The following is a 25,391-nucleotide window of genomic DNA, read 5'->3' as shown; positions in this document are numbered from 1 at the left end:
AGACCAGGGCTCGAACCCGTGTCCCATGCATTGGCAGGCAGACTCTCAACCACTGCGCCACCAGGGAAGCCCTCTAATATACTATTGAATTAACATAATAATTCATGTTTTACAGAAAATTATTTAATTCTTGCAACAGCTTTATGAGGAAGGTATACGAATCTGCATAGATGAGAAAGATGAGGCTCCTCAGGGAGTTCAGCAGTTTTCTCAAGATCACATTGGAAACTCAGTTCTTTCTGAATTTAAAGCCTGCCTCTCTTTTCCCCCATTATGTTGTGCTGCTCTCCTGTGCCACTGTCTTACCATGCTGTGCTTCCTCTTCTTTCTTTTTTTTAATTAGTTAATTAATTTATTTGTCTTCTCTGGGTCTTAGTTGCCTCACGCAGAATCATCGTTGCCGCGTGTGGGTTCTTCCTTATGGCATGAGGGATCTTTAGTTGCGGCATGCATGCGGGATCTAGTTCCCTGACCAGGGATCAAACCTGGGCCCCCTGCATTGGGAGCGTGGAGTCTTAACCACTGGACCATTAGGGAAGTCCCCCTCTTCTAACATACAGTAGGGGAGGAGATATTGCTCCCGTTAACAAGAGCTGGCTGAGATTTAAATAAAAACTCTCAGAGCTTTGAAAACTGCAATAACCAATTAATACTGCTGGGAACAGTGAACATTAGCATTGAGATTGCAGAAATCAAATCAACAAGCTAAGATACACGTGAAAATATGTCTAGAGCAAAGAAAGACTAAAAATGTACGAGGTGAGATGAAGATCTGGAGAATAGAACAGAGAGATCCAATATACTTTGAAAAATAGGATTTCTGGATTAAGACCTAACACACAGCACAAAATCAACGAAGGTATAATAGTAGAAAAAAAAAAAACATTTAAGGCAATAGATCAAAAAGGTACAGGAAGTATATATTGCAGAAAACATAAGCTATCATGAGTGGAAGGAATCTAAGAGGTCATTCAGGTAGCATAATTTCCCCTTTTACAGATGGGGAGAATAACAACTTAAAAGAATATGTTCTGAGTCACATATCATATTAATAATAAAAGCAAGACTCAAAATGGAGTCTCCTGCATTGATTTTAAGGGTTCCTGAATACTATATTTTCCTGAAATAAATTAAAAATCTGGAAGTGACTCAAAGACATGCTCTCATAAAATCTGCTGGTGGAACAAAGCATGATATGGGCATAAGTTCACCCTTCATGGCACTGCCTCAATTGCTTAAAGAAGTTATTTAGGTCCTTGGAAAGCTGTCTTTGAGACTCAGCTTGTCTGCCAGGACTACTGCTGAGGAGGGAATAATCATACCCTAAAGATCTTCCATTTCCCAAGTTAGACTGAGCAAGCAGAATCCTATATGCATGGAACAGCTGAGAAATGCATGACAGTTCCACAGGCAGTGAGGAAGGCCCAACATGAACATTTTGAGAGGATGAGTCATGGCAACTGGTCAAGATTCTGACCTGGATAGAAAATGGTAACTAGGCTATTAGCATTTCCTCACAGAGTCCTATATGCTGCTGTGCTACAGAATTTCTTTAATTTTTACCCAAGATTTGATATGAAAACATACTAACCTATACCTGCAGTTGCTAGTGGACTTGGTGGTATTCTTTCGGGAAAAAACTGGTTTGGTCCAGAGATAGGCAGTGTCATGGAACTGACTGCATAACGCATCTGGTGGTAGAGCTCAGCTGTAATTTCTGCCATTGGGATCTGTGAAATTCCAAGTTCCTCAAAATAAAACACCTTCTACTTAAGCTAATTTGAGTGGATTTCTTTTTCTTTTTGTCCTTTTCTTTTTGCAGTCAAGCAGATTCCTAAGACAATGCCAAACTTCCCTTTGCCTTTGTAAACAATCTATTAAGCTGTGCAGGTGAGCATAACCAAGATGTCTTAAGCAAGGGAGAAACTTTTCAGTATAATTTTAGCCAATAATTTAATCTTTTTAATTTTAATTTTTTTAGTATAGTACTGGCACAAAAACAGACACGTAGATCAATGGAACAGGATAGAGAGCCCAGAAATAAACCCATGCACCTATGGTCAATTAATCTATGACAAAGGAGGCAAGAATTTACAATGGAAAAAGACAGTCTCTTTAGTAAGAGATGCTGGGAAAGCTGGACAGCTACATGTAGGAGAATGAGATTACAACATTTTCTCACATCATATACCAAAATAAATTCAAAATTAAAGACCTAAATGTAAGACTGGAAACCACAAAACTCCTAGAAGAAAACATAGGCAGAACACTCTTTGACATAAATCGTAGCAATATTTTTTGGGATCTGTCTCCTAAGGCAAAGGAAACGAAAGCAAAAATGAACAAATGGGACCTAATTAAACTTAGCAAAGGAGACCATTGACAAAACGAAAAGACAACCTACTGAATGGGAAAAAAATATTTGCAAATGATATAAATGATAGGACAATAATTTAAAAAGCGTATAATAAAATACTAACTATTTGTGCTGACAAGAGACGCCTCTTGGCCAGTTCCATTGCTTCAATGTTAAGGGTCTCATCTATTTCCTTGTTACAGTGTAGACATTTCACTTTTTGATGCTCTGTTGTTTCTTCTTGGCCCAACTAAATAAAACACAAATCAAAACCAAAAAATAATACATGAACATTAACATATTGTTTAGCATAAACCTCAAGCAATTCACATACCATTTTGGTTTAAAAAAATATAGAAATTTTGCTAGATACAGAAAAATGTTCAGATGAGTTTTCTCATCATTTGCACAGTCATCTAGAAGGTAAAATAATTGCCAGTTTTTTGGGGAAGGAGTTATAACATATTTTTACCTTTGCATGGCATTGGTAAAAGTTTATAAAAGCTACTACATTTCTGTTCACACTTTAAACCACTGGTTCTGAACGTATGTTTCCCCAGCACCAGTAACATCACCTGGGTATTGTTAGAAATGCACATTCTCAAACCCCACCATAGACCTGCTGAATCAGAGACTGTGGGGAGATGGGACAGCAATGGGATCATTCCATGATTCTGCTACAGCTAAAGTGTGACAACCACTGCTTTAAACTAATCACTTAAGGTAGAATAAAAAGTGAACATGGCTGTTAGGAGATGGGTATATGGATAACTCCATTTTATAGATGAAAAAAGTTGAAGCTTAGATAAAATAAAAGGTTTATAAAAAGATCACAAAGCATTTATTAAGTGATAAAACTAGGATATGAACCCAGATTTTCTGAGTCTAAAACCAATGTTCTATCTATAACACTAGAATATCCCTCATGTCAGCATCGTAAACAGGAGAATGTAGTTGTAATTGTAGTTGTAGTTGTAATTATCTGCCTTCTAAAACAGATCAAATACCGGAGTGGTGACCTCAACCCTGACTTTGCATTAGAATTAGCTGGGTAAATGGATTAAAGATATATATTCCTGGGACCCTTCTCAGACCATCTGCATCAGACTCTCCTGGGTAGAGGCTGGGAAATCAATCCGTATTTTTTAATAAGCTTTCCAGGTGATTCTGATGCAGCCAGATTAACAAAAGGCCACAATCAGATATTGGGAGCTACTATAAAAAATCCTTAGATTTGACTTGGTACTTTTCTTATCCAGAAATCCTGGCAATATTCCTGCAGACACAAGGCTTGATTCTGGGCCCCCATCTGGAGCTTCAAGCCCCTGTTAGAGGATTTAAAATGGAGCTTTAGAAATCCTATTTCATAGCAACCAATTATCTATGTCTACAGTCATAGAAGTTGGCCCCTCATATTGTGTGATGCAGAAAAGCATTGCAATGAAAATTGGACATAATATAGGAGATGGCAACCCAGAAGAAGCATTGAGCAGATACCAGGACAACTTTTATTATTTCTCCTTGTGGCATTCATGACTGCTGATGAATTATGAACTCATATATGAATTAGAAGTCTGACCATGGAGATTCTAAAGCATATCTCAGAAGCAGGAGGTGACATTTCACCACATCTAATCGTATGACACTGGCTTTGAATTCTATTTTATATTACAAAGTAATATTAATCATAAACCAGGGCCTAGCAAGTACTTGGCTATATAATAGCCTAAATAAACACTGAATAAATGCTGTCCATCCTCGGTCTAGTAAAAAAACTAGCCATTTTCTAAGGCTCACTCTCTTCTTTTTATGCTGTCTTTTAAAGGCAGCTCCAATACACTAGTCCTTCTTTTGAATTTACAATACATACTTGCTATACTCAAAGGGGTTGTCATTTCTACTTTGCCCCACAGTGGTCACAAAATTCCCTAAGAATGGTGAATTAATATTTATAACATTTATACTTATTTAAGGGCAATCATATCCACTTTGAAGGAGTAAACAAAAGATATTACTTGCTTACTTCATATGGGTTTTGCAGTATAATTGCTTTCTCAACCATGTTCCAATCTGCGTTAGCAAGATCTTTGTCAAATTTGAGTGCAGAGGCTGCAGATATGGTTAGTTCTTGAAAGTGTTGAAACGTATAATAGAGTGATTTATACTTTGTTGATGTGACATCACGAAGACCTTTGATACAAAGAACACATTTTATAAATAGTAGACATCATCATTTTGATGATATATATAGAATATACATATATACATATAGATGTGTAGGAGATATACGCAGGAGGTATAGATATACATATACATATATGTACACAGTGTATGTGTAGATATATACACATATTTCCCACCTATACATAAGGTCATATATATAAGTATTTATGATATATATTTATTTATCTCCAGATATATACATTTGACCCTTGAATAACATAGGAGTCAGGGGTGCCAACCCTCCACGCATATAACTTTACAGTTGGCCCTTCATATCCACGGTCCTGCATCCTCAGATTCAATAAGCAGGTTCGTGTTATACTGAAGTACATATTAAAAAATTTTTTTTAATTAAAAAAAAATTCACATCCACTTATAAGTGGATTGGTGTAGTTCAAATCCATGTTGATCAAGGATCAACTGTGTGTGTGTGTGTGTGTGTGTGTGTGTGTACGTATATATATCTCCAGACCTCAATAAGGTTTGAAGGAATCTTACTACCAGACACAAATTCCCTTTTTCTGAGCCATAGAAGTTTCTTTGGAAAGTAATAATGTTCCATGAGCAAATGTTCACTGCTCTCAGTGCAAGTGAACAGATGCTCCACAATAAAAATTTTAGGTTTATTTAGCTACTAAGTAGAACATCTGATACACTGCAAAATTTTACCTCTTTAATCTGTTTTTCCCATTTTACTATGTTAAGGCTCAGAAAATAAAAACAGAGAAAAAAGTAAACGGAAGAAAAGATTTTGTTGCAAATATGAAGATGAAGGTGCAATATTATCCATAAAGATGAAATTTAAGATTGGTTACAAAATGCCATATGAATGAAATCTCTGCGTGTAACAAGAAAGGGTGATAAAGCAGTTAAGAATACAATGGATTAAAAGCATTAGAGCAATTTGATTTTAGTTCTTTAACTGCCATTATCAAGCTGTGTGACCTTAGTCAAGAACTTTTGACTCTTTAGATTTCAATTTATCAATTGTTGAAAAGTAGGGGATTGAAACAGTCATATTGCATAATGCAGTTGCCTCCTAAAACTGATATTTCTGTTTCTACTCTCTTCATAGCTCCCAATCAGCTATCCACTGAACCAGAGTTGTCTTTTTAAGGACCTTATTCATAAAATTACACTTACTTGCTTAAAACCAACCAAGAAATCCATTTATCCCTTAGAATAAAATCTTAAAATTCAAGGTCCTTCATTATCTAACTCTTTCCCTACCTCTCCCATCTGGACTTCCTCCACTATTGGCATTGTTCTCGAAGGTCCCAGCACCTTACCTTCTTGCCTTGAACACACTCATTTTCTAATTTCCTCAGGAATCTATTACCTGTTGTGTTTTCTATTTTATTTATATGTGGTTTGTTTATTTTTATACAAAAATGACTCTCTGATATTACCTTATTTGACTTGTTTACTGCCTGTTTCTCCTCTCTCCAACATAAGCTCCATCAACTCAGAAATCTTTTTTGTCTTCATAATGCATCACTATCAGTTAGAATAGTGACTGGCATATAAGAGGCTCTTAATAAAAAGTTTGTCAAATAACTGAATAAACTTATTGTATAATTTTACTTAAACTGGACTAATGTAAATAAGTAATCTTTTTTTTAATTGGAGTAAAATTGCTTTACAATGTTATGTTAGTTTCTGCTGTACAATGAAGTGAGTCAGCTATATGTATACCTATATCCCCTCCCTCTTGGACCTCCCTCCCACCCCGCCCCCCGTCCCACCCATCTAGGTCATCACAGAGCACCGAGCTGAGCTCCCTGTGCTATACAGCACGTTCCCACTAGCTATCTATTTTACACATGGTAGTGTATTTATGTCAAACCTAATCTCCCAATTCGTTGCACCCTCCCCTTCCCCCTCTGTGTCCACATGTCCATTCTCTATGTCTATGTCTCTATTCCTGTCCTACAAACAGGTTCATCTGTACCATTTTTCTAGATTTCACATATATGCGTTAATAATATATGATATTTGTTTTTCTCTTTCTGGCTTACTTCACTCCGTATGACAGACTCTACATCCATCCACATCTCTACAAATGACCCAATTTCATTCCTTTTTTATGGCTGAGTAATATTCCATTGTATATATGTACCACATCTTCTTTATCTATTCATCTATCATTGGACATTTAGGTTGTTTCCATGTCCTGGCTGTTGTAAATAGTGCTGCAATGAACACTGGGGTACAAGATTATTGCTTATTGGCCTAAACAATTCATATGACTTTACATAGAGATCCAATTTCCTCTTCAATTAGACACCATTGATTTGTATTTATATGGCTTCTTTCTTCATTATTAACAATTCTTTAGCATGTTTGGAATATTTTTCTCTTCACTCAGAATATGAGTTTGCAGGGCTTACCAAGTTTAGTAACTGCCATTGGCAAAATAAATCTATTGACAATCAGGCTAACTAAGGATACTGACACTCCATGAAATAATACCTGGAATAGAAAAAAAAAAAAAACAAAGTTAAGTTTTCATCACAATGTCATATAATATACTCTATATTTACCAATGTAAATTAAGCTAGGATGTACTATGTCAATAGATACTCATGGCAGAGGGGAATTTGGATGTCAGGCATGATGACAGTACTCTGGGGATTCTCTATCTTCTTGCATGTGCTTCATTCACATTTCTGGAACCAAACCAAAAATCAGGACACATGGTTTGATAAATATTTATGTACATATGGAGACATTAGGAGAAAATACTTGTTCTTAAACTCCATAACTGCACTTCTTGAGCCCTGGAAATACACCTGTGCTTCACCAATTCTCACTCACCATACACACCTCCATGTACACAGCCACACAGTTCTCTGCTCAACATTATCAACACATCTGTATGAAATAATTCTCTCCACCTAGGAAGAGAACAACTCAGAGGCCTTGGTATGTTTGCTCCACCTCATATTTTGCTTCTCTGGCATCCTTTCATTGCCAGCAGGGAGGAGCAATTGATGCCTTTGGTGCCACCTGTTTTTTTTTCTCCACTTATATCCCAAGTTAATCTCCATGGACAGATGAAGCGATACTTTTCAATTTGATACTACATACTTCCATTGATTTATGGAATTCTAACTTCCAGAACTTATTTTAAACTCTTAGCCAGTCCTCTATTCTTTGGCTACAAATGGAGGTTAGAGACAGAGCATGAAACCACACCAGAGGCTTTCAAGGTTGCATACTGGGATCACCAGAGAAACTTTAAAATATTGGTGCCCAGGATGTTCCCACTGAATATTCTGATTTAATTCTTCAAGGATGCAGCCCAAACACTGGTAATTAGAAAAACCAAGGTATAATCTACACACGTTGAAATGTACTTATGTATCATTTGATAAGTTTTGACAGTGCATATACCTATATAACCCTCAGTCCTATCAAGATGTAGAATATTCTCATATCCCTCCAAATTTCTCCAGTGCTGCTCCAATCAATCCCCACCCGACACAAGGCAACTACTGTTCCTATTTCTATTTCTATAGGTGAGATTTGCCAGTTCAAAAACCTTCGTTTAAATTGAATATTATGTTTCTCATTGTAGTTTTAATTTGCATTTCCCTAGAGTAATGATGTTGAGCATTTTAATGTGCTTAGTGGTATATATCTTTCTTTTTGAAACATTTGTTTAACTCTTTTGCCTATTTTTAAAATTGGGTTGTTTTTCTTTTATTATAAAATTGTAGAAATTTTGAAAAATATATTCTGGATAAAAGTGCATTGTCATACAGATGGCCAACAGGCACATGAAAAGAAGCTCAATAGCTAATTATTAGAGAAATGCAAATTAAAACTACAATGAGGTATCACCTCACACCAGTCAGAAGGGCCATCATTAAAAAGTCTACAAATAGCAAATACTGGAGAGGGTGTGGAGAAAAAGGAGCCCACCTACACTGTTGGTGGGAATGTAAATTGACACAGCCACTATGGAAAACAGTAGGGAGGTTCCTTAAAAAACTGAAAATAGAGTTACCATATGATCCTATTCCTGGGCATATATCTGGAGAAAACTCTAATTCGAAAAGATACATGTGCAGCAATCTTCACTGCAGCACTATTTACAATACATGGAAGCAATCTAAATGTTCATCCACAGATGAATGGATAAAGAAGATGTGGTATATATATATACAATGGACTATTACTCAGCCATGAGAAAGAGTGAAGTAATGCTATTTGCAGCAACTTGGATGGGCCTAGAGATTATCATACTAAGTGAAGTAAATCAGACAGAGAAAGACAAATATCATAGGATACACTTATGTATGGAATCTAAAAAATGATACAAATAAACTTATTTACAAAACAGAAATAGACTCACAGACATAGAAAGCAAACCCATGGTTACCAAAGGGTTTAGCAGTGGTGGGGGGAGATAAATTAGGAGTTTGGGATTAACATATACACACTACTATATATAAAATAGGTAAATAACAGGACCTGCTGTATAGCACGTGGAACTATATTCAATATCTTGTAATAACCTATAATGGAAAAGAATCTGGAAAAGAATATCACTTTTCTGTACACCTGAAACTAACACAACATTGCAAATTAGCTATATTTCAATAGAAAAATACAGAAAAAAGTGCATTATCAGATATATGTGTTACAGATATTTCCTCTCAGTTTGTGACTTACATTATCCATTTATGTAAAGCTATCTTTGATGAGCAAACATTTTTAATGTTGAGAACTCCAATTACTATTGTTTTTTTGTTCTAAAAACCCTTTGTCTATTCTAAGGTTGCAAAGGTATTCTCTTATGTTTTCTTCAGAAATTTTAGGGCTTTTGATTTTATATTTATGTCTATGATGCATCTCTAAGCACTTTTACATATGGTGTGAGGTAAAAATGGAGGTTTTACTTTCTTTGGCAATTTATTTACCTTATAAATGGGAGTCTGTACTTTCAGGCTGCCTTCATCCATTTCCTCCATCTCCTCTCACCACCTCTGGCCATCACCAATATGTTCTCTGTTTCTATGAGTTCAGTTTTTTTAGATTTCACAAATAGTTTTTTGAATGTTAAACTAATATTTCTGGACATATTTTTTGGATAAAGTCTATTTGGTCATAATGTCCTATACTTTTTAAATATTTAAAATTAATTGGCTATATATTTTCTAAGAATTTTTGCATCATGTTTAATTAATGGTTTTGTTTGTTTGTAATTATCTTTGTTGGGGTTTAGTATCAGGGTGGGCTGGCCACATAAAATAAGAAAGTGTTTCATCATTTTCTATTTTATGAGAGAGTTTATGTAGAATTGTTATCATTTATTCCTTAAATGTTTGGCAAAATTTGCCAGTCAAGCCATCTGGGCTTCTAGTTTGTGAGACAGTTTTAATTTATATACCTAATTTCTTTAACAGATATAGGGCTATTCAGATTTTCTATTTTCTTTTGTGTCGGTTTGGGTAAGTTGTGTTTTTGAGGAGTTTAACCATTTTCATCTAAGGTATTGAATTATTCTGACAAAAAGTTATGCATAATTTCTATTTATTACTCCTTTAATAACTATATAATTTGTAGTCATGTTCTCTTTTTCAATATGGATATCAGTAATTTTTTCCCTATCTCTTTCTGCCTGTCTCTGTCTCCATCTCTTGCTCTTTTTTAAGGTTTAACATTTTATTTATTTTATTTTTTTAACATCTTTATTAGAGTAAAATTGCTTTACTGTGTTGTGTTAGCTTCTGCTGTATAACAAAGTGAATCAGCTATATGTATACCTATATCCCCATATCCCCTCCCTCTTGCATCTTACCCCACACGTCTAGGTGGTCACAAAGCACTGAGCTGATCTGCCTGTGCTACACAGCTGCTTTTCACTAGCTATCTACTTTACATTTGGTAGTGTCTGTATGTCCATGCCACTCTCTCACTTCATCCCAGCTTACACTTCCCCCTCCCTGTGTCCTCAAGTCCATTCCCTACTTCTGCGTCTTTATTCCTGTCCTGTCCCTAGGTTCTTCAGAACTTTTTTTTTTTTTTACATTCCATACATATATGTTAACATACGGTATTTGTTTTTCTCTTTCTGACTTACTTCACTCTGTATGACAGACTCTAACTCCATCCACTTCATTACAAATAACTCAATTTAGTTTCTTTTTATAGCTGAGTAATATTCCATTGTATATATGTGCCACATCTTCTTTATCCATTCATCTGTTGATGGACACTTAGGTTGCTTCCATGTCCTGGCTATTGTAAGTAGAGCTGCAATGAACATTGTGGTACATGACTCTTTTTGAATTACGGTTTTCTCAGGGTATATGCCCAGTAGTGGGATTGCTGGGTCATATGGTAGTTCTATTTTCAGTCTTTTAAGAAACCTCCATGCTGTTCTCCATAGTGGTTGTATCAATTTACATTCCCACCAACAGTGTAAGAGGGTTCCATTTTCTCCACACCCTCTCCAGCATTTATTGTTTGTAGATTTTTTGAAGATGGCCATTCTGACTGGTGTGAGGTGATACATCATTGTAGTTTTGATTTGCATTTTTCTAATGATAAGTGATGTTGAGCATCCTTTCATGTGTTTGTTGGCAATCTGTATATCTTCTTGAAGAAATGTCTATTTAAGTCTTCTGCCCATTTTTGGATTGGGTTGTTTGTTTTTTTGATATTGAGCTGCATGAGCTGCTCGTATATTTTGGAGATTAATCCTTTGCCAGTTGCTTCATTTGGAAATATTTTCTCCCATTCTGAGGGTTGTCTTTTCGTCTTGTTTATGGTTTGCTTTGCTGTACAAAAGCTTTTAAGTTTCATTAGGTGCCATTTATTTATTTTTGTTTTTATTTCCATTTCTCTAGGAGGTGGGTCAAAAGGATCTTGCTGTGATTTATGTCATAGAGTGTTCTGCCTATGTTTTCCTCTAAGAGTTTTATAGTGTCTGGACTTATAAGAGGTCTTTAATCCATTCTGAGTTTATTTTTGTGTATGGTATTAGGGAGTGTTTTCATTTCATTCTTTTACATGTAGCTGTCCAGTTTTCCCAGCACCACTTATTGAAGAGGCTGTCTTTTCTCCATTGTATATTCTTGCCTCCTTTATCAAAGATAAGGTGACCATATGTGTGTGGGTTTATCTCTGGGTTTTCTATCCTGTTCCATTGATCTATATTTCTGTCTTTGTGCCAGTACCATACTGTCTTGATTACTGTAGCTTTGTAGTATTGTCTGAAGTCAGGGAGCCTGAGATCTCCAGCTTCATTTTTCTTTCCCAAAATTGCTTTGGCTATTCGGGTTCTTTTGTGTTTCCATACAAACTGTGAAATTTTTTGTTCTAGTTTTGTGAAAAATGCCATTGGGAGTTTGATAAGGATTGCATTGAATCTGTTGATTGCTTTGGGTAGTATACTCATTTTCACAATGTTGATTCTCCAATCCAAGAACATGGTATATCTCTCCATTTGTTTGTATCATCTTTAATTACTTTCAACAGTGTCTTATAGTTTTCTGAGTACAGGTCTTTTGTCTCCTTAGGTAGGTTTATTCCTAGGTATTTTGTTCTTTTTGTTACAATGGTAAATGGGAGTGTTTCCTTAATTTCTCTTTCAGATTTTTCATCAGTAGTGTATAGGAATGCAAGAGATTTCTGTGCATTAATTTTGTATCCTGCTACTTTACCAAATTTGTTGATTAGCTCTAGCAGTTTTCTGGTAGCATCTTTGGGATTCTCTATGTATAGTATCATGTCATCTGTAAACAGTGACAGTTTTACTTCTTCTTTTCCGATTTAGATTCCATTTATTTCTTTTTCATCTCTGATTGCTGTGGCAAAAACTTCCAAAACTATGTTGAATAATAGTTGTGAGAGTGGACAACCTTGTCTTTTTCCTGATCTTAGTGGAAATGGTTTCAATTTTTCACCATTGAGAACGATGTTGGCTGTGGGGTTGTCATATATGGCCTTTATTATGTTGAGGTAAGTTCCCTCTATACCTAGTTTCTGGAGGGTCTTTATCATAAATGGGCGTTGAATTTTGTCAAAAGCTTTTCTGCATCTATTGAGATGATCATATGGTTTTTATCCTTCAATTTGTTAATATGGTGTATCACATTGATTGATTTGCATATATTGAAGAATCCTTGCATTCCTGGGATAAACCCCACTTGATTATGGTGTATGATCCTTTTAATGTGTTGTTGGATTCTGTTTGCTAGTATTTTGTTGAGGATTTTTGCATCTATGTTCATCAGTGATATTGGCCTGTAGTTTTCTTTCTTTGTGACCTCTTTGTCTGGTTTTGGTGTCAGGGTGATGGTGGCCTCGTAGAATGAGTTGGGGAGTGTTCCTCCCTCTGCAATATTTTGGAAGAGTTTGAGAAGGATAGGTGTTAGCTCTTCTCTAAATGTTTGATAGAATTCACCTGTGAAACCATCTGGTCCTGCGCTTTTGTTTGTTGGAAGATTTTTAATCACAGTCTCAATTTCAGTGCTTGTGATTGGTCTGTTTATATTTTCTATTTCTTCCTGGTTCAGTCTCGGAAGGTTGTGCTTTGAATTTGTCCATTTCTTCCAGGTTGAATTTGTCCATTTCTTCCAGGTTGTCCATTTTATTGGCATATAGTTGCTTGTAGTAATCTCTCATGATCCTTTACATTTTTGCAATGTCAGTTGTTACTTCTCTTTCCTCATTTCTAATTCTACTGATTTGAGTCTTCTCCCTTTTTTTCTTGATGAGTCTGGCTAACGGTTTATCCGTTTTCTTTATCTTCTCAAAGAACTAGCTTTTAGTTTTATTGATCTTTGCTATTGTTTCCTTCATTTCTTTTTCATTTATTTCTGATCTGATCTTTATGATTTCTCTCCTTCTGCAAACTTTCTCTCCTTCTGTTAACTCTGCTAACAAAGTTTGTTCTTCTTTCTCTAATTGCTTTAGGTGTAAGGTTAGGTTGTTTATTTGAGATGTTTCTTGTTTCTTGGGGTAGGATTGTATTGCTATAAACTTCCCTTTTAGAACTGCTCTTCCTGCATCCCATAGGTTTTGGGTCGTCGTGTTTTCATTGTCATTTGTTTCTAGGTATATTTTGATTTCCTCTTTGATTTCTTCAGTGATCTCTTGGTTATTTAGTAGTGTAATGTTTAGCCTCCGTGTGTTTGTATTTTTTTACAGTTTTTTTCCTGTAATTGGTATCTAGTCTCATAGTATTGTGGTCGGAAAAGATACTTGATAAGATTTCAATTTTCTTAAATTTACCAAGGCTTGATTAGTGACCCAAGGTATGATCTATCCTGGAGAATGTTCCATGAGCACTTGAGAAGAAAGTGCATTCAGTTGTTTTTGGATGGAATGTCCTGTAAATATCAATTAAGTCCATCTTGTTTAATGTATCATTTGAAGCTTGTGTTTCCTTATTTTTTTTCATATTGGATGATCTGTCAATTGGTGAAAGTGGGATGTTAAAGTCCCCTACTATGATTGTGTTACTGTCAATTTCCCCTTTTATGGCTGTTAGCATTTGCCTTATGTACTGAGATGCTCCTATATTGCGTGCATAAATAATTACAGTTGTTATATCTTCTTCTTGGACTGAACCCTTGATCATTATATAGTGTCCTTCTTTGTATCTTGTAATAGTCTTTATTTTAAAGTCTATTTTGTCTTATATGAGAATTGCTACTCCAGCTTTCTTCTGATTTCCATTTGCGTGGAATATCTTTTTCATCCCCTCACTTTCAGACTGTATGTGTCCCTAGGTCTGAAGTAGGTCTCTTGTAAACAGCATATATGTGGGTCTTGTTTTTGTATCCATTCAGCCAGTCTATGTCTTTTGGTTGGAGCATTTAATCCATTTACATTTAAGGTAATTATTGATGTGTATGTTGCTATTACAATTTTCTTAATTGTTTTGGGTTTGTTATTCCAGGTTTTTTCCTTCTCTGTGTTTCCTGCCTAGAGAAGGTCCTTTAGTATTTGTTGTAAAGCTGGTTTGGTGGTGCTGAATCCTCCTAGCTTTTGCATGTCTGTAAATGTTTTAATTTCTCTGTCAAATCTGAATGAGATCCTTGCTGGGTAGAGTAATCTTGGTGGTAAGTTTTTCCCTTTCATCACTTTAAATATGTCCTGCCACACCCTACAGGGTTGCAGAATTTCTGCTGAAAGATCAGCTGTTAACCTTATGGGGATTTCCTTGTTTGTTAATTGTTGCTTTTCTCTTGCTGCTTTTAATATTTTTTCTTTGTATTTAATTTTTGATAGTTTGACTAGTATGTGTCTTGGCATGTTTCTCCTTGGATTTATCCTGTATGGGACTCTCTGAGCTTCCTGGAGTTGACTGACTATTTCCTTTCCCATATTAGGGAAGTTTTCACCTATAATCTATTCAAATATTTTCTCAGTCCCTTTCTTTTTCTCTTCTTCTGGGACCCCTATAATTCAAATGTTGGTGCATTTAATGTTGTCCCAGAAGTCTCTGTGACTGTCCTCAATTCTTTTCATTCTTTTTTCTTTCTTCTGCTGTGCAGTAATTATTTCCACTATTTTATCTTCTAGGTCACTTATCTGTTCTTCTGCCTCAGTTATTCTGCTATTGGTTCCTTCTAGAGAATTTTAAATTTCATTTATTGTGTTGTTCATCATTGTTCGTTTGCTCTTTAGTTCTTCTAGGTCCTTGTTACACGTTTCTTGTATTTTCTCCATTCTATTTCCAAGATTTTGGATCATCTTTACTTTCATTACTCTGAGTTCTTTTTCAGGTAGACTGCCTATTTCCTCTTCATTTGTTTGGTCTGGTGGGTTTTTACCTTGCTCCTTCATCTGTTGTGTATTTCTCTGTCTTCTCATTTTGCTTAACTTACTGTGTTTGGTGTCCCCTTTTTTCAGGCTGCAGGTTAGTAGTTCCCATTGTTTGTGGTGTCTGCCCCCAATGGGTAAGTTTGGTTCAGTGAGTTGTGTAGGCTTCCTGGTGGAGGGGACTGGTGCCTGTGTTCTGGTGGATGAGGCTGGATCTTGTCTTCTTGGTGGGCAGGACCATGTCCGGTGGTGTGTTTTGGGATGTCTGTGAACTTATTATGATTTTCGGCAGCCTCTCTGCTAATGGGTGGGGTGTGTTCCTGTCTTGTAAGCTATTTGGCATGGGGTGTCCAGCACCGGAGCTGGCTGGTTGTTGAGTGGATCTGAGTCTTAGCATTGACACTGACATCTCTGGGAGAGCTCTGGCCGATTGATATTATGAGGAGCTGAGAGTTCTCTGGTGGGCCAATGTCCTGAACTTGGCTCTCCCACCTCAGAGGCTCAGGGCTGACACCCAGCTGGAGCACCAAGACCCTGTCAGCCACATGGCTCTAGTCCTCCCCTTGGCACTCTGTGACATAATCAGGAGAAATCTCTGAGTTCCTGGGTCCTTGCTGGACCAGGCCCCCAGCCCCTGCTGCGGGTGTCCCTGATGGTGTTCAAAGAAGAAAATGGTTCCTGATGGAGGAGACTAAGTGGAGGAGGCAGCTTCACCAGGCTGCTGCCAGATGGGCTGGTTCAGAAACAGAGTGTAGTGCCCTGAAGCTACCCTTAAAGGCAAATGTTTGAGGGACAGGTACAGTTTGTTCTCTGGCATGAATTTTTGATACCTCCAAGCTCCCAGGAAAAACTTCTTGACCTAAGGATAGTGGAAAGTCTTGTCAAGTTGCTGTAGCCTTGACCTTGACAGACTTAGCATGGGAGCCCTAGGTGTCCGGGCCAGAAGCTCCCATGCTACCCCAGGCCCTTTGGGTCCCTTCCTTTGCGTATGTAATTTTTTTTTTAAGTAACTGCCAAATTCTTTTCCAGAGTGACTGTACTATTTGTTATTCCTGCTAGCAATGTATGAGTGGTCCAGGTTCTTTGCATCCTCACCAACATTTAGTTTCATCACCATATTTCATTTTAGCCCTTCTAATAGAGAGATATCTTTTTGTGGTCTCAATTTGCATGTCCCCAGTGGCTAATGATGTTGACCATTTTTTATGCTTATTTGTCATCTGTATATCCTCTTCTGTGGAATGTCTCTTCCTGTATTCTGCCCATTGGACTGTTAAAAGTTTTTAATTTTGATGAAGTATTATTTCTTCTTTTTTTTTCTTTTATGGATTATGCCTTTGATGTCTTTGCCTTATGCTAGGTCCCAAAGATTTTATCCCAAGTTAAAAAAAAGTTTTCTAGTTTTACATTTTATATTTAATTCTGTGACCCACTATGAATTAATTTTTGCAAAAGATGTGAGACTTTGAGTCAATGTTCTTTTTTTTGGCTTATGAATGTCCTATTCTTCAGCACCATTTGTAAGACATCCTCTATTGAATTGCTTTTGCACCTTTATCAAAAAAGTTGGGGATGTTTGTGTGGATCTATTTCTGGGTTCTCTATTCTGTTCCACATGTCTCTGTCTCTCTGACAATACTATCTAATCTCCATGACTATAACTGTAATAATGCCTTAAAATTGGGTATACTGATTTTTCCCACTTTTTCTTCTCTTTCAAAATTGTTTTCATTATTTTAGTTCCTTTGCTTTTATTTCTTGAATGATTGTATGTGGAATTGTATCTTTATTTTCATTTCCTTGTATCAATTGCTAGTATATAGAAATACTTGATTTTTTATACTTATCTTGTATCCTGAGACCATGCAGAACTCACTTATTAGTTCTAGGAGGGCTTTTTTTCTCTTCTTTTTGAAGACCCTTGGGATTTTTTATATAGATAATCATATTATCTGCAAATAGGGATAATTTATTTCTCCCTTTTCAATATTCATGTGGGGTTTTTTCCTTTATTTTATTTTATTTTTTTATCTTATGGAGCAAGCTAGAACTTCCATCATGATGTTTAACAAAAAGAGTAAGAGTAGACATTCTTGGATTGTTCCCAATTATAGGGTGAAAATGTCTTTCACTATTAGTTATAATGTTACCTGTAAATTTTTTGGTAGCTGTTCTTTATCAACATTAGGAAATTCCCTTCTATTTCTATTTTTTGAGAGATTTTGTCATAGATAGATATTGATTTTTGTTAAGTGCTTTTTCTATATCAGTTGATACAATTCTATAAATGTCAATTAGATCCTGTTGGTTGATGGTGTTGCTTAGTTCTTCTATATCCTTGCTGATTTTTTATCCAGTTGTTCTACGCTTTGTTGAACAAATTATAGAAAGGAGTGTCAAAGTCTCCAAATATAGTTTGTCTATTTTTCCTCTTAGTTCTCAGTTTTCACTTCACATATTTTTATGCACTTGTTTGGAACATATTCCGTTCAGTCATTGAACTTGTGAGTAGTAGAGACAGGATTAAGTTAAAATTTTAAGCTTTCATTGTAGTGCTTCTTTGTGAGTATTAATAAATTAGCTGTAGGATTCAGCTAAATTAAATTAAGTAAGGAGTGCTACTTTCTTCTCAGCTAGTTAACTACTACTGAGACATCTCTCAAATGATTTTATTTACCAAAGTTTTATTTGAAAGCGAGTCTACATGGCAACATCATCACCATCATAGCTCAGATTTATTGTACATTTACTATATGCTAAACAATGTGCTAAGCATTTTAGGTATATTTTCAATTTATCATAATAACCCTTTGAGACAGTGGAGATAGTGAGATAGCCAGATAGACCTGGCTCATACAAGTTTGTGAGAGCTGATCATTAAATTTTCAGGAAGTTTATGAGCAGATTGATGTTCCTGTTGGTGCCAGTGATTACACAATAGAAACTGGCAAACACTACAACTTAGGGTCTCCCCCTCTCTGAGAAAGTTACTTGTTAAATATTTATTAACAAACCATTGGTATTATTACTAAATCTGTTTTGGAGTGAGGAAACGGACACTTTGGGTGAGGTGGTGGGAATTAAATAACTTGTGGATGGTCACACAGTAAATAGCAACCAACTAAAAATTTCGAAACCCATATCCATGTGCAATGTTCACCATTATACTGGTCAGGATGTATGATGATGACACTGATTTTTATTCAGGCAGGTGGAGATAGGTTAAAAAGAAGGAGGAGGTCATGTAATATTAGATAAGGTTTAGAAAGCAGTGCTTGAATATTTAGTTTTTTAATGTTTGGATTATACATAATAATGGCCTTTGCACTGTTCCCTTTACTCTTGGAATTTATGTTAAAAAAAAAAAGCCACGATAGAAGTATTAGATGTGCTGTGATGTCTGCATAGAAAATTTCTTAAAGAGCTCCTTGAAATTATCTTATTTCGAGATGAGGTAGAGGGAGAGTCATACCCATTATATTTTGTTAGGCAGAGTTTGGGGGTTTTATCTTAGAGATAACTTCCATTGATAAGCAAAATGTTTTGGTTCCTAGCATTACTAAATGTGGCCTCATAAAGTTACAGAAGGCAATAGAGCCAATTATAAGCAGATATCTGCTTTTCTTGAGTAAGTGTTAGAAGTAAATAAAAATAGAAACATTTATTAAGTGCATACTCTGTATCAGGTAATATTTTAAATGATTTATAAGTTTTAATTCCCTTAACTTGTACCATAAACCTATCTTTTAGGAGTGTGATGAAGGGATTTAGGAATCCCTAAGCTAGAATGGAGAAGAGGAAAGTTGCCAGTTGTTTTTCCCCTCCCCAGTTTTACCATCATAGCTAAATCACTCCCACATTCCAAGTGGGGTTGAGCAATCTCACTACAAAAGCATATTTTAGTACACAGAAACAGTTTTCATAAAATATTCAAATAAAATAACACATCTTTCTTTACTTGAGATTTCTCCCTCTCAGATCCAAGAGAATATTCAGAGTAGGCAAGCAGAAGAGCCATGTTTATATTAGGAGTCCCTTTCATTTCACTCCAGACCATAATGAATGCCCAGCGCCAGCTGAAACCATGACCAAGTCGAGACAAAAGAGGGCTCAATAATAGAAAGACCAGAAGTCTAAAAGACAAAACAGATTTTAAAAAGTTACTTTTGTCATAGAAATTTCTTTCCATCCCATTCTATGCTATTCCAATCTATTCCCTGTGCAACTGCCAACTCTCAGACAAATGAACCATCTTTCACACTCTGTTGGCATGGCACCAAAGGAAGGCAGAAGGGCATTCCATACCAAGAGAATGGTATTATTATTTTTCTTTCTTTCTCTTAGGTAAGTAGTAGAGTAATTCCACATCACCTTTGAGTGGTGCTTCTCCAGGTGGAAAAGAAAGTGTTAGAGATATTTTGTAGATATACGCTATTCTAGATCTCAAAAACAAATAAAAGCAAATCTAATAAATACGAGAGAAAATAATGTCCTCTCTTTCTTTTCTTTGCAGATTTTAATCTTACTGAATCTTCCCAGTATCAGTTAATTCATTTCTATTTCTTCTTTTAGTCACAGTTCATTCTTATTACACTAACTGTATCTGATAATTTGGGACTAATTTCCATTTACTTGGCACTGGCTGACTTGATGTTGAGTCCTAACTAATCTTCCTAGATGGAAGTAGAATGTTAACAATTTGGGTGATGGAGATTAAAGAATTGTTATGGTGGTTTTCCTCCTCTATGTCATCTCTTTTTCAGTTACATAAGCAGACTGCTTTCTGCCTTTTAACACTGGAAAGGGGGCTACAAAAATTATTTAGGCAAAAAAAGACATTTACAAGGAGGACTTCCATATGATTTTTATTTTTATTTATTTATTTATTAGACATGTGATCATTTAATTTATTTTTAATTTTTTTTGAATCAAAGCTAGAAAAATGTTACCTAAAAGTAACATAACATAACATCGCATAACAAAACATAACACGGCAGAATGCCAGAATTGTCAGAACACCGAACAGAGCAGATATCAAATAATAGTGAATAATAATTTAGGAGGAAAGAAAGTTTATCTTTCTTGTTTTAAAATTTTTATTGGAGTAGAGTTGATTTACAATGCTGTATTAGTTTCAGGTGTATAGCAAAGTGAATCAGTTATACATATACATACATCCACTCTTTTTTAGATTCTTTTCCCATATAAGCCATTACAGAGTATTGAGTAGAGTTCCTTGTGCTATACAGTAGGTCCTTATTAGTTATCTATTTTATTCATAGTAGCATGTATATATCAATCCCAGTCTCCCAATTTGTCCCTCCCTGATTTTTAAAAAGCTATTTCCAACTATACTTTATTAATAGTAAGTTATTTGTTATATAATATTAAGTGAACAAAGCAAGATAACATTTTTATTTATGATAGGTGCTAACTTCATGAAACCTCATAGAATAAAAAACAATAAAAAACACTGGAGGAAATATACGAAATGTTAGTAGTGGTTGCCTCTTGGTAGTAAGATTATGAGGAATTTTTTTCTTTTTTCTAATTTTCAAAAATTTTACAACATGCTTGCATTGCTTTGAAATGTAGTTAAAAATTGAATAAAACACTGAGTGCTAATTTGCTGATGATTCCTTGGAAAGTTTGAGTGAATTTTTCATTCTAAGGAATGAAACATTTCTGTCATTTAAAGAATGTCTTCAGGCTTAGTCAATGTCTTATAAATAGAAAAATTCAAATGACTTTCTTACCTGAAAACAATAAGTGTTAAGCAGATATTTAATGAATAATATATATCAGAAAATGATATATATAAATATGTATGTGCAGGAATTAGAAGTCCAATGAAAGTGAACACCATAAGAAAAGCAACAAATGATAGACAATTCCAGAATCTGCAATTTTAGAAAAAAATTTAAATATAGTTAATTAATCTAGCATATTCAATGCAAGACTTATCTATGTAAGGCATTGTGCTAGGCATTATAAAGAAAATAAAGATGAATAAGGCATTCACCAACACTCAAGGGGCTTATAATTTAACTGCGGAGAAAGGAGCACTAAGGCAAGTAAACAAATAATTCTAAAGCAACTTTAAACCAGTTTACACTGAATGTAAATTAGTGTCTTTCTATTTGGGTTGACTCTGAAAGACATGTTAGGTTGTAGCTATGCTATTTGACAGAACTCATTCAGGCACTATGGTTCAAGTAGCTGGAAAATACTGATTGTGAAGTCCTTGCATCATTAGGAAGATCTAAAATTGTTTATTTTAAAAGGAAATACTGAACTACTAGCCTGATTTACATAGTGATAGAATTAAGCCTTTGCCCAAAATCTAGCTAGCACTTAGGATATGTGAATGAATCTTTTATTCACATGAATGCCCTTTGTAGGTTCTCCTTTTGTGATTTCTGAGTCTGCACTTATTCAAGTACTCCAGAGCCCAGGAAAACTCTGCATCATTCCCAAAGCTCACGTTCTCATCAGCTGCAGGCAAAGCAGTTTGAAAAAGTACACTCAGACACAATTATTTGTCATTTTTGGGTGTTGGGACCATAGCTATTTAAAACTTCTTGTTATCTTTCTGTATATTTCATGTCTTTAATGTTGACATTATATGTATAGCAAAATAAATGGAAAAGATTAAAAGGGCACATGAATACCATTTTATGAGAGGAAAAAGAGCTTGGTTTTACCCATATGCTGCCAGACTCTGTCCCTGAAACACAAATACCTCGGCATCACCAGAGAAAATTTCAATATGAAACGCTGTGGGAAAATGCCTCCAAATATCAAAAATCTCAGTCTTGTTGAGATTAGCACAAAATGTAATCAAATCAATTAAGCGACATATATGAAAGAGCTATCAAGACTCTTTCATATATGGTAGAAATTAACGGGAGAAATCTTATGAGGAGGAAACCAGATTCTGTAAGGAATCAATGCCCACCAAATTCAGAGTGGATATGAGCTGAATAACCAAGCTCCAAATCCATCTAATAGACGTGCCCATGTACCTGTGTGTGTGCATGTGTGCAATCAGTCAGGCACACAGAAAAAAAGCTTCTGAATTTTTTTTTTTTTAATTTTATTTATTTATTTATTTATTTATGGCTGTGTTGGGTCTTCGTTTCTGTGCTAGGGCTTTCTCTAGTTGCGGCAAGTGGGGGCCACTCTTCATCGCGGTGCGCGGGCCTTCTCACTATCGCGGCCTCTACTTGCGGCGCACAGGCTCCAGACGCGCAGGCTCAGTAATTGTGGCTCACGGGCCTAGTCGCTCCGCGGCATGTGGGATCTTCCCAGACCAGGGCTCAAACCCGCGTCCCCTGCACCGGCAGGCAGACTCCCAACCACTGCGCCACCAGGGAAGCCCTGAATTTTTTTTAAAAGGCTGTTTCCGGGCTTCCCTGGTGGCGCAGTGGTTGAGAATCTGCCTGCCAATGCAGGGGACACGGGTTCGAGCCCTGGTCTGGGAAGATCCCACATGCCGCGGAGCAGCTGGGCCCGTGAGCCACAATTACTGAGCCTGCGCGTCTGGAGCCTGTGCTCCGCAACGAGAGGCCGCGATAGTGAGAGGCCCGTGCACCGCGATGAAGAGTGGCCCCCGCTTGCCACAGCTGGAGAAGGCCCTCGCACAGAGGCGAAGACCCAACACAGCCATAAATAAATAAATAAACAAATACTTTAAAAAAAAAAAAGTCTGTTTCCTTTATTTGGTGATCATGAGTTATCCTAACAAATCTAGACCTTTTACGGCAGCAAAGGGTCACAACCCTGTCTGTATATAAGTATCATCTGGGAAGAGTTTTTTAAAATCAGACATCCCATGCTCTCACCCTCATAGATTTTGATACTATAGATTTAGGCATCTGTGCATTTTTATTTCTCAATGTTGCACAGCTCTTAGCCTAGAGGAGTGATAAGACCTTATGGCCTGGACATTTTAGGGACATCAATTTGCCAAGAATAAAAGATTATACAGGTTGGCACTTCCCTGGTGGCACAGTGGTTAAGAATCCACCTGCCAATGCAGAGGACATGGGTTCGATCCCTGGTCCGGGAAGATCCCACATGCTGCGGAGCAACTAACCCCGAGCGCCACAACTGAGCCTGCACTCTAGAGTCTGTGAGCCACAACTACTGAGCCCGTGTGCCACAACTACTGAAGCCCACATGCCTAGAACCTGTGCTCAGCAACAAGAGAAGCCACTGCAATGAGAAGCCCTTGCATCGCAACGAAGAGTATCTCCCACTCGCTGCAACTAGAGAAAGCCCGCACACGGCAACAAAGACCCAATGCAACCAAAAATAAATAAAATTAAAATAAAATTAAAAAAATAAAAATAAACCAAGTAGTACTATATGACTTAAAAAAAATTATATGGGTTGACAAGGAAGTATCTCTTATTTGGGGAAGTTCTTTCTAACAAGGTGATGTATGAATAGAAGAATGAAATAGAAGCATGAAATTGGCAGCTACTTACGCCAATATGTAAAGGAAGCACATTTCAAGAGCAGAAGCACAAGGACACAAGCCCAAACAGGAAGCCTGTTTGGTATATTTGAGGAAAAACAAGTGTGGCTAGAGCAGGGCGGGTGAGGGTGAGAGTGGTAGAAATGAATCACAGAAGTAACAGGGGGACAAACATATCATTTGTTTGCCATTAAAACAACTTTGACTTGTAGCCAAATGAGAAGTTATTAGATGATTTTAAACAAAAGAAATGATCTGGGTAAGGAGGAAGTGAGGTGGGTGAGGGTCAGAAAACATCACAGGTTCAATGTGTTATATTCTCAGTGTGACAACAGAATTGTTAGAATTGGAGTCCTAGGGGGTTAAGCTGAAAAGATGGGAGATGGTGCGCCTCCTCTCAGAGAGTAGCACGGACCTGCTGTAGACTCTTGTAGGATTTACTAGGATTTACCATTATTATCTTAGATTTCTACTGTTTTGGAGAGTAGGAGCTGGTACATATTATATTTTAGATAGTAAGATTCTTGAAATTGAGATTTTGAAGTTATTATTTGTATGAGCATAAAGTGGGTGGCTGAAGCAGAGTGATAGATGTGCTCACAGGAGGAGAGGAAGTCTTGGAATTGAAAGGTGAGGGAATAGTAGGACCAACTGTGTGAATATTGATTGATGCCACTAAGGATGGTGATAGCATGATGTTGGAGAGAGTTGCAGTGAGACAGGGGCCAAGATCTTCACAAAATGGAGAGTGTGACTCAGAGTTCTAGAGATAACTAAAACCAAGAGGGTGGCCGATGGTATAATCTGATGGCATGAGCTTCAAAATTGGGCTCCTCTGGGGAAGAATAAGAAAAATAATATAGAAATGACTGAGGTACAGAAAAATCACCCACCTCAACCCTAGGCTTATAGCATCAGGGATGCAGGTGAGAAAGACACCATAACCTTTAAGGAACATGAGGGAAATAATGTCTTCAGGGGAGATCCAGCTTTCAGTTACAGCAAGAATGAAGGGAGCCTTCAGAATCACTTCCCCTAGATATAAATACATGCATAACATTTTAAATTCTTCCTACAAGGGTGGCCCAATTAATGCTGCCTAGCTGCTCGTACAACTGGCTTCCATTGTAATTGACATGAAATTTTAGTGGCATGCTCTCAAATCCTATAAAATCCTATACTTTTCAGCTTCTGACTTCTGAACTCATTTCATCTTCCATAATGTTCTCCCAAACGCCAAAAAATCATTGATTATGTTCAGGGCCTCTGTTAACACATATTAATATGCTGCCATTGTGTGATTTAGGCCAAGTTCCCATCCCATGTATTGGAACATTACAGAAAGTATCCTTCTTCAAGACTGACACAGATTCCACTGACCCCCTCAGCTGGGTGCCCTTGAGCAAGGCACAATTTGTACACTTCTATTTTCTTTTTTAACACTGCCAATTGTATTTAAATGCCCCAGCTTAATCTTTTAATTGGCTTTGCATGGCCTCTCTTCACTCTCTTTAAAATATTGGTCTTCCATTCTAGTGGCAGTGC

The 25,391-nt window shown here is 36.5% G+C and overlaps 1 protein-coding gene across 1 annotated transcript in view; it reads right to left on the bottom strand.

Annotated features, from left to right (window-relative positions):
* SLC9C1 (solute carrier family 9 member C1) overlaps nucleotides 1–25,391 on the bottom strand; it is a 101,969-nt gene that overhangs the window by 48,691 nt on the left and 27,887 nt on the right. The window contains exons 8-12 of the mRNA XM_059919990.1: nucleotides 21,121–21,264; nucleotides 19,323–19,497; nucleotides 6,970–7,051; nucleotides 4,380–4,546; nucleotides 2,481–2,606 (exon numbers count right to left, since the gene is read on the bottom strand). Of these exons, the coding sequence (XP_059775973.1) occupies nucleotides 2,481–2,606; nucleotides 4,380–4,546; nucleotides 6,970–7,051; nucleotides 19,323–19,497; nucleotides 21,121–21,264 (694 nt within the window). The remainder of the gene's footprint in view (nucleotides 1–2,480; nucleotides 2,607–4,379; nucleotides 4,547–6,969; nucleotides 7,052–19,322; nucleotides 19,498–21,120; nucleotides 21,265–25,391) is intronic.

This window comes from Balaenoptera ricei, chromosome 4 (genome assembly GCF_028023285.1).
Source record: "Balaenoptera ricei isolate mBalRic1 chromosome 4, mBalRic1.hap2, whole genome shotgun sequence".
In the NCBI taxonomy this organism is placed as follows: Eukaryota; Metazoa; Chordata; class Mammalia; order Artiodactyla; family Balaenopteridae; genus Balaenoptera; species Balaenoptera ricei.
Note: the sequence above shows the minus strand (reverse complement) of the source record. Positions and strands in the feature narration are given on the sequence as shown.